Below are 10,996 nucleotides of genomic sequence, written 5' to 3'. Positions count from 1 at the left end.
AGTAGTGCATACACTTGTAGCTGTTATGTATCTTTGTAAGTCATTGTAAGCCCTCTTTTGAGGCACGCGCAAGCGCTCGAACAACCCCCCCCCACCCCCCCCCCCCCCCAAAAAAACAAATATACATTTAAGAGATAATTATTGAAGTTGTCTTTAAGTAAAAAAAAAATGTCCCTGGAAATAAATTCCTGGGGGCAAATGGCCCCGTAATGGAAAAGTTCATTTCTGACCCTGATCGATTACAAAGTCATACAAATCCATACAGAGAATATTTACAGCAGGGTTGCTAGGTTTTCAAAACAAAACCCACCAAATTGCTACTCAAAACTAGCCCAAAACTAGCCCACTCGCGTTTCGAGGGGGTCCCCCGTTAAAAATCGCATTCCGGGGGGTAAAGTACAAATTTTTTGGCAGGGTTCCCCAGGAAAATTCTCATTTCAGGGGCTAAATATCGCATTATTGGGGTCGCTTCAACCCACGGACATGAAAAACAACCCGCGCAAAACAGTTTTAAATTAGCCCAATTCCGAGGGAAAACCGCGGACTTGGCAACACTGATTTACAGGTATCTAAGTTCCAAACTAAGATTGATCTGTAGCTCTTTACAATATTTGTAGATCAAACTGTCTTCTGGATTACGTTAATTTCTTTTTCATCAGCTAATGAAGGGTAAAATTTCCTACAATAGAATTACATCTGAGGTACAGTTACCTTTAGATATTCGTGAAACCTTAAAAACTGAAACATGTTATGCTTAATGGACTGCTGCTAATGGAGTGAAGACCTTGGAGAAAATGGAGACTTCTACAGAAATCAGTGTGCTAATTTCTCAAGCTATTTATATCATCACTTAAGTTGTCTTCTGGAAGATAACACTGTGTGACAGCTGTCTTAGTATCCGTCTTATTTTCTGATGGGCAGTTACTTTATTATCCAGACTAATATGAGCCTTAAAGTCACCATGAAATCAAAATTGAAAATTCTTATTTTTTAATGGAATACTGTAGTGTTTATTATAAATAATTTATCCGTGCACTTCATTATTTTTTTTTTAATTCATGTGCCCTCGTGATCTTTAATCAAAAACGTTAACCTCTCCTCCCCCTCAAAATGACTCATCTTCTCTTCCGGTCACGAGCTATGGAGCAAGGGCGGAGCTAGTGACGTGAGGGGTAAACGCTGGGATAAACCACAGGGGGAAAAGCTGAAGCTGATGCTTCACTTTATAGCACTGACACCAGTCATGAGGGAGTATGTTACCCCTAAACATTGAAAAGATATTAGGATATTACGACAACATTACTCTTAGGATATCGCAAACAAATTTTTTTCTTGAATATGACTTAACCTGATGGAGGACGCGCTCAGTCATTCAGGCAGTCTCTCTCTCTCTCTCGCGCACGTGCTGTTTAGGCATGTTTTGTGCCATTGATCATCGTCGTCATCCTTAATAAATAAAATATTTATTCATGCTTGGGTGTCGACTGTGAATTCAGTGGAGACTGGAGAGAAATCCCCCACCACTAACTGCAAACTGGCATTCAGATCTGCCTCCATTTTGTTAGCAACACCCCAACTTCCAACGATCCAATCAATTCCCGAAGGACGAAATCAAGTCCCGCCCTCTCATTTCAGATGCCGTTTCACTCGGATATACGTCACAGTAGAGAAGAAAAGACAATCCCAACTTCCCTTTCATACCGACTTTAAAGGTTAATGTGCATATATACACGTAATCAATAGCAAATGAGGCCTTCAAGTAAATGTACAACATTATGGTGAATGTGAATACAAAGAGAAACAGACAGAATGAGAAAAAAATAGAACAGCTGGTGATGTAGAGCTGATTTGATGCAAGTCACGTAATGTGCACTAAAAAATGAGTGCAATGAGAAGAGCTTCCATCTGGCCCATATGTGCTCTCATAAAGGTGTTTACATCCAATGATACTTCATTTAGATCCTGCTTATTAGCGTCTCAACGTCATCACCTGCTGTAGATGCACCTGAAGATTCACACTGATCAACCGCTTTAGGCCAGAGACAGCAGTGATGCCTGGTTTTGGAGCAATGCCTTATGGGTAACCAAACCTCCCTCAAAGCATCTCTAGCATGATGGATGTGAGAAAGTGGAGGAAAACCAACAGTCCAGTAGTTATGAGCAAGGAACCTATAATGACCTATTACAGGTCCACGTCAAATCCATTCCCAACATTTATTTGTGCACTTATGAGTTTTCAGTTCTGGTTTCAACTCCTTGCTCTTGAAACATGCAATTTTATCCATATTTTGGTAGGGAAATGCTTACAGTCATCCTATCAGCGTACTGAAGTGTTTCCATCAAAACCCAATTGCTCCCTGAAATGACGTTCCCTATACGGTCTCCCTGCTTGGCTGGTGCCCCATAACCAAGGTGGCTTGGAGCAGAGAGGTATAAAGTACTGGGACAGACGGATGGGAAGGTCATTATATGAATGTGAATGTATGAGCTTAAAGTACACACATATCAAACGAGGGTACTATATTGACATTTATCTTATTCAAAATTAGAGAAATAAATAAATAATAGCAATTTCGTGCTTCAGACTGCTTTTAGCACTTGAACTTATCATACACCGGCATGAGTCTAAGACACATCAGGTCTGTCATGACCAACAACCCACAACAATCTTCACACTAGCTCATGATAAAAATGATGTGGCTCATAATTGTGCAGAAGATCCAAACAGATTTAATCAGCATGACTGCTAATTCATAGCAAAGTGTTATAAACATTGGAAGCCCTCAGTGTCATAAACATTGGTAAAATGGGTTACATTTTGTTGTGCTGATGACTTGTGTACTTATTTCATTTACGAGTGAAGCCTCAACTGCATCACAATAGCTGCATTACAGGCCATTAAAGCTGGACTGGAATAGCATTATGCTCTTTAACAAACCTGAAAGTGGATTTTATTAAGAAATGTCAGTGATATGTAGAATTTGAGCAGTTAACAAACAAGAAAATGTGTTGTGTGTAGCATCATAGTGTATGTTCTGCTGCAATAATTAAATTGGCATTCATCAGCACATTTAACATATACTGATATCCAGATCCTAATAAAGAGAAACACCTTCAGAAGAACTGCAGGATGGTAACTGTGGGATATGTGGGAACTGTGGGAAGATTTTTAGGGGAAGAAGGTAGAAGTCCTGTTCTCGCCGTGACTCTGTACTCCAAAAATTCCAATGAAAGATGAATTATGTTCAGATATAGTGACTGGAGAAGCTATGGAAGGTGTTTGACTTCCTCCTGATGTTCACAAACACTCCTGGATTTGTTTATTATCCAACAGGAACAACATTGGATTGGACGCACCTGGTCTGCTCTCAAACAACCATTGAGAGAATCACTGAACCTGTGGCTCCTGTGAGATGACAGAGCATTGTAAATTGAAGTCATGCTTTGTCTTTCTCCGAACATGAACCCATCTGGATGTGGATGACTCATTAGACTATGTGACTTTTAAATTGCACTTTATTTATAGGGGTTTAGATGTTGTGCTCTAGTCTGTGTGCTGGTTTTAAATTCCTTTTTTTTTTTAATGGCAGCTTTAGCACAAATTCCAGCTCTGCAGTAAATTAGCAGTTTTAATTCAGACTATCACATAGGTGTTGCAATACTAATGTAGCTTGTCTTTTCTCACTGAATACGTTTTGCACATTTTGTGACTAGCAAAGTATTCAAACCTGTCAGAATGCATTATGAGTAGAAACTCATCAATCTGGCACTATTATTTCACAGCTCTCCTTTGATAGTTGATCTGGAGACAACTACTTGTAGACTAAAGTGTCATTACAACACAACAAAATAAGACAGCATAAGCACCGGCTGCTCTGGCAATGAAACAGGACTGAAATAGAAGCTTTTGATAACAGAGATCAACATATGATTCTTTGTGCACATGAAGTCAGACTCAAACTGTGCTCATAATAACCATTAAGACATTTGTTCTTTTACAAGCTCATAATGAACCAATCCATGAATGCCCCTATCTGGCATGCTAATTCACTACTGTCAGTGAGATCAAATGCACACTTGTCATTACATGACATTGTAAAACATTGTCATTTCAGTTAATTTTCAGTTTGAAAATTTGAGAACACTCTACATATAAATTAAAAAGCATTAGAACCACAGAAACCAGAACCAAATTTAAATCAATGTCAGGGTCTTATCAACATTTTGCAGCCGAAACTGAACAAAGTATAGATTTTATTAACTCAAATGCACTGTGAAAGGATTGTTGTTTTCTGCTCAGTGGAATCTTGGTACTAGAAGAAATGCTTAAGATATCATGTGTGTGAAAAGCATTAAAGATTTGCTCTTGGTTTAAGAGATTCAGACATCTAAACAGCCTGAAAACCATATACCTTTCACTATATAGCTTGACTATGTGTACATTATGATATAAATCTTTTGTGTCACATGCCACAGGAAGCTGAACCTTTTTTTCCCATTCCATCCAAGTTATAAATGATACATTTAAAAAAAAAAAAATTTGAATATAACAGTGATTGCCTCTGATCAATAAAAAACCGTAACAACAACCGAAACTCACCATGTTCCACTTTGGAAAGAGGAAATCAGTCCCGATGTACTCGAAGTAATGCGCAAATCCTTCCTTCAGCCAAACGTCCTCCCACCAAACCGGTGTGACTAGATCCCCAAACCACTAGAAGAGAAGAAATGAACAATCAATCATCAACAGAAAACAGAGTGACCATTACAAAAGATTGATTTCATGTTCGCTGGTGAAGAATTACAACAAACCTTTGTTGTTTTGTACAAGAAATTTTTGGGGGGGTATTCTGAAACCAAACTTTATTTGGACAAAACTTAAAAAAAAAAAAATAATAATTTTATCCACACTTGTATTCATCCAATATCTGCAAAAGCATATTACATCTAGTGGCAAACACATTTTATTAGAAAAGTCAAATACAGCATAAAAAATACCTTGTGCTCTTTAGAAGTAGCAGTGCAAATAATAATAAATAATAAACAGTTGCACTCTGGTTTAACAGAAAAGTTGTTCACGAAAGGCTTCACAGAACATTGAGAACCCAGTGGAGCTTTTGAACTATGATTAATAGTGGCTTAAACAATCGATTACCTACAGTTACACAATTAAAGCACATTTTTCTGTTTCACAGCATTCATACCTGGGCACTTTGCCAAGGACACCGTAAATGAACAGAACAGAGAAAAATAAGGATTCGATTATGAAACATCCCATCTGGAAGGTAGAAAGAATCCAAATGACCACTGCCATTGTGTGCAGATGACAGTGTGCAAAACAGGGCTATTGAATGGAAAAGATGCCACATTGCAGTTCTAAATGGGCTGAATATTTTCCAGACTCTGAGGCCGTCAAGCAGATGTGCTACTGAACGCCGGATCTCATTGTTGCAGCACACAAACCTCTGTAGGAGTCAGACCTCTTTCATATGAACACGACATCATTACAGCAGCTCAAAGCGTCTGACGGGACGTTCATCTGTGACTCAGACACATGGACTGATAGCGTGGAGAGAGACAGCTGGTATTCTGCTCTCAGAGGAACCTTCTGCTAGTCACACATCAAGTGACTTTTTCTGCCCTCTTCTGATTTATCAGATATTCTGACGCTAATGACAGTGAACCAGGATAGTGAGTCACATCACGTCATTTATTGCGTTTAAAAAGACTGAAGCTGTAGAGCAAATGGAACTGATGGATTGGTGAAATCTTGAGGAATGACATACAAACAGACATATAGACATATAGATAGATAGATAGATAGATAGATAGATAGATAGAAAACACAAAACATCTACTTTTGTGTTCCACAGAAGAAAGAAACCCATATGAGTAAAAATGATGAACCTTTATCTTGTGTAAATTATCCCTTTAAAAGATAGAAGAAACTTAAATACATTTTGTTACTGCTCACATCGTTACGTGGCTATTATACATTGACATCACATGAGCCGTGATGGCAGCATCGTAAAAGCATCGTAAGAGATCTGTCTGGAGTTCTGACAGCTTGCATTTTGCATTTGTGCCTGATTAAGCAGTTCAACAACACTTGAATGTCAATGAACTGTACGAACCATGGGACCCTCGCTCAATTACATCCTCAACAGTGTCTCTGAGACGAAAGCTAAACAGAGGGATTCTGCAGCCTACCTGCTTCATTAACAGATACTCTGGAGGAAGTCGTGCAGGGAAGAGTTCACACTATACCTCTATACTGCAGTATATAAGGGACGTTTGAAAAAGGAGAAAACCTTCCAATGGCATCATTAAAAACAACTTTTAGGTTGGCTGAGAATCATATTGACAAAGTCTTCAATGAAACTTAGTCTTATACAGTAATAGTATTACTGTAAATGCCTGAATAATTGAGTGTAATGACCTTCATTGACATTTAACAATGAGGTTCAGACAAGGTCTGTCAGGTTTATGACTGCAGGGCAAAGGTCATTGCCTTCTCAACTGGAAAACCACAGGCTGTAATTTAGCACAAGCTAAATATTATATGGCTCACAGACTCAAACCTGCATCTCCCACACAAGCACCATAGTCTAAAATCCCTTACAAAAAAGAAATATACTTCAAGTTTGTTTTATTAAGGAAAGCTTGTGTATATTTTGCAAGTATACTTTGTAGTAAGTATAGTTATATCAATGTACTAGTTGTAAATGAACTATTTCAGTACTTATTGGGACTAAATTGGCCCACGTTTTAATTTATAAAAGTATACTAAAATATTTAAGTGCACTTTAAATATTACAATCTTATACGTACCTCTGGGTACATTTCTGCAGCACCGTTTTTACGTACCTTACTGCACGTTTCGCCGCAGTTTCAAAGAGAAATGTCCACTGAGTGGCGCTAAAACACGGGTTCAATACGTGAACCCTGGCACGTTTTTATTACGTTGATATAGGTACGTATTGCTGTGTTTTTATTACGTTGCTTCAGGTACGTATCGCGGCGGTTCAGAATTCAAATATCCGGGGACTGTTGCTAAATGTTAATGCTCTATCGTGTTGGAAATATGCCCTACACCAAACCCAACCCTAAACCTACTCGATAGTGTTAACAAATGCAAAACTGATATAAAAACACATTTGTTGATGCAACCGTGCCATTTGAACTTCCTTATATGCAGATTTGACCTGTTTTGTCGAACCGTAGTTACACAGGATTCAAACCGGAGCTCCTCACCTGTCAAGCACATCTCCGTACTCCGTGAGCTACCGAACAAACCTACCGTCTATGAAAACCCATACGTATGAAGCTGGATATGTGCATTACTAACATCCAAAAGCATCGGTTTTCAAATCTCCCAGCATATAAAAATTGTTTTGAAGTCATAACATGATATTCTTCAAGTAATTGTGCGAAAATTACGCTTTATTAATCGAAACTCTGCAAATTTGTGTGAAAAGGAATAAAAGGTGTCGGAGTTTTACTGCCTCTAGTGTTCATTTCTTTTGGAAACTGCAGTGATATGTACTTATTGGTACGTATTTCGCGTCTCGCGAAAAAGTACCCAGAGGTACGTTTTTGCCATGAGACCGGGTAGTTATAACAGCAATTCGATCTTAGCTTAGCATTATGCCAACATCAAACGCTACTGAAATGAACAATGAGCATCAAGTTTCTCATACACTTTACATCACATATGAGGCTCAATTTCAATGAAGATTCTTCCTTAAAAGGAAGACAGCTCACTAGGTTCTGGAATAGAGCCATCATCAGCCACTTCTTGTTTGAGCTCTGTTTTGAGTTTTAAAAAAATGTATTTGTCAGTATTCAGAGTGAGAGTGTGAAATCCCCAGTTTCCTATGTGTTTACAGACGCCGTCTTTTATAAATGAGGAGAGAATAAAACACCAGCCAACAGACGTGAGTCATTTAATTAAGACTCACTGACAGACTCAGACATGTATCCTCACATTTAATGTGTAACTTATATTTAATGTCTAATGGTTTGAGATGTATGTGACGTATAAGAACCGAAGCGTCGCTTTCCTATCATATTCAAACCCAGAGGGCAGAATGTCACCTCCCCATTTGGTGGAAAATAAGAAAACTCAACATCAGCTGCATCAGCCTCTAATAGGCTCGTGTTATTGGCTGAATAACTGCATATGAAGGGCTGTGGCAGCATCATTTAATCTGAGAGGCTGAAATGAGATGAGAATTTAACCGTGATTGAGCGTCTGTGACATATAAACCCCATCGCTGGAGGAGGCAAATCTACTAACAATCCACTGCTACAGCATCTGACATTAAAATTAGCCAGTATAGAGAGAGAGGTGGTCCTGAGCCCCAGAGAGCAAAAGGATAAATTTATACAATAAAAAACAGAGCCTGTCGTCCACTAATCAATTATCTGCAGGCAGTTGGAGCGAGCGACGAGATACAAATGTGATTTATCAGATGCCGGCACTTTGCCACCAGCTCGAGTTATTAGAGCACAGACAGACCTTTTAATATATGACAGAATAAGTGCTGGATGAGGACTGACTGATCACAGACACTGATCACAATGAATGTGTCAATCAATATGACAGGTGAGCATAAGCCCCGCCCACTCTTGCGCTCTGAGCTCAGCTGAGTTAATCTACACTGCACCTACTCGCTGGCCTCCGTTACACATGTATGGTGCTGCTGACACAGCATACAGTTGTTTACGTATGTGATACTCTCCAAAATGGCGCTATAGGGTGACGTGGAGCAGACGAATTGTTGAATAAAGTCGTTACTTTTGTTTTCTTTGCGCACAAAAAGTAGCTTTGTAAAATAAGATGAACGAAGGTCTTACAGGTTTGGAACGACATGAGGGTGACTAATCAATGACAGAATTTTCATTTTTGGGTGAACTATCCCTTTAAGTTAGCATTAACACACTCTCTTTGCAGTTTGTAACTATTTTGCATTTTAGCGAATTGGTGGCTAATTTGTATGAATTTGTACCATCACATGCTTTATTGACGGTTATAGGTTTAGTGGGAACCTTCATGCTTACTTTTTCCCCTAAAAATCAGACGTTTCCATATGAATCACATTATATGAATCTATAGGAAAACATTGTAAAACAGTCTACATAGTATACCGCATACTGTTTTTGTTAAAATAATATACAATACACTACAAAACATGTAAAAATAAACAAAGTAAAACAGTAAATTGTAGTCAAAAGGCTATATAGTAAAATAGTACTAACAGTATAATAGTACTTCAAACTTATATAGTCTGAATATAATAAATACAAACTAACTGCCAATATCATTTTTGAAGCACAAACATTAGATTTCAACTTTACAGTGTGCTGTACACATACATAAACATGAATTCTGTGGGGACGTTAATGTAATGCAGGACAGTATTGGACATATTTCAGTTTTCTGCCTGTAAACAGCAGCACTAATCAATATTATAGTTCCAGCCTCCGCTGCTGCTTCTTTTCAATTATCCCTGATCATAAAACAGGGGTTTATATGCAGAGAACAGTCTGATCTAGGATACCCTCATGAATTTCAGCTCTAAAAATATCAAATATGCACTTTATTGCTGTTTCTGAAATAATATCATGATTTCATGCTCCCTGTGAGAGTGTTTTACTGTATAAGGTTCAAAGTGAGTTTAGACAGAGCTGTATTATCTGTGCAGAAATGAGAGATGAGGGGATTGTCTTCGTTTATTTCCTTCTCCCTAAAAATAAGTCAAAAAGTGAAAACAAACAAAAAGAAAAAAGGAAAGAACTGCAGACATGCTGTTTCGTCCCGCTCATTTAGCTTTTATCAAAGCAACGGCATCTAGAACACAATGCAGAGCTGCGATTCAGCAGCACACGAGGAAGACTATTCAAGAGATGAATCCAGAACAATACTGGAGAGCGCAGAACATCTCCAACATGCTCATAAATAATCCACCATAACAAAAGACACTAACATCCAAGGTTCTCAGCAACATAAGAGCTGCAAACAAAAGCCGGTGGAAAATGAGCATATGCGATGAATAATTCCACCATTTCCTTTACAATTCATGAGGATGATGCATTTGTGGGCTTTACTGAACATCATTGCATTGCCAAAAGAAAAAAAGCTGCTTGTTTGATCTGAGTCTAATAGTCTGCAATGATGCAAAGATACCAAAAATAGGTTATTTAACACAAGAAAGACAAGTGAAACACTGTAGAGAGAGAAAAACAGAGTAAGAAAAACAGAGGGTTGAAGGAAAGAAATCTTTACTTTCATGCTCCCATTGGAAAAGCGACGTCACGAGCGGGGTGATGTAAGCACCAGAAAGTATAAAAGCGCATCCGGCAGAGCGCAAACCAGCTTCTGCTCTTCAGTAGCGCTCTGTATATGTGTCTGTCTATTTACTGTTGTCTATCCGCACAAGCATATATAAAAACAATATCATGAAAAAGTCTATGGCGAGCGAACGGCATTACAAACGCTGTGTTCCTCCCTGCCCATGATATCTGGCAGTGGGGGATACACACAATTTGTGTGTCGTTTGTTTGGGAGCGGAGCCCGAGGTGTCAAGATCGTGGGAAAAACCGTATTCTTCCCGTATCTATAGCCCCACAGTCTCTAATTATTCCAGTATCGTGGGGCTGAATGAGCAGGGATATGGGGCGATGCCAATGTTGGAGCAGACGCTCACGAGCTATCTCTCCCCATCCTCAGCATCATCCCTGAAGGCCCCGAAGCTTCTCACCAGGCCTGTTAAGCTGACATCTAGTCTGGTTGGGAAAGCCTATACGGCAGCAGGTCACGCTGGCGCATGCTTGCACACCATGGCGGTGTTACAAACATACCAGGCTGACCTGCTGAAGGACCCGGATGACAGGGAGGAGGGGGAATCCGACGTGGTAGCTGAACTGCGTCGGGCCACAGATTTGTCCCTCCGAGCCACCAAAGAAACGGCCAGAGCTATCGGCCGTTCAATGG

The 10,996-nt window shown here is 39.2% G+C and overlaps 1 protein-coding gene across 1 annotated transcript in view; it reads right to left on the bottom strand.

Annotated features, from left to right (window-relative positions):
* LOC107694150 (thyrotropin-releasing hormone-degrading ectoenzyme) overlaps window positions 1–10,996 on the bottom strand; it is a 114,589-nt gene that overhangs the window by 46,182 nt on the left and 57,411 nt on the right. The window contains exon 5 of the mRNA XM_016493755.1: window positions 4,601–4,714. Coding sequence (XP_016349241.1) covers window positions 4,601–4,714 — 114 coding nt within the window. The remainder of the gene's footprint in view (window positions 1–4,600; window positions 4,715–10,996) is intronic.

The sequence above is a fragment of the Sinocyclocheilus anshuiensis genome, unplaced genomic scaffold (genome assembly GCF_001515605.1).
Source record: "Sinocyclocheilus anshuiensis isolate Anshui unplaced genomic scaffold, SAMN03320099.WGS_v1.1 scaffold1003, whole genome shotgun sequence".
Lineage (NCBI taxonomy): Eukaryota > Metazoa > Chordata > Actinopteri > Cypriniformes > Cyprinidae > Sinocyclocheilus > Sinocyclocheilus anshuiensis.
Note: the sequence above shows the minus strand (reverse complement) of the source record. Positions and strands in the feature narration are given on the sequence as shown.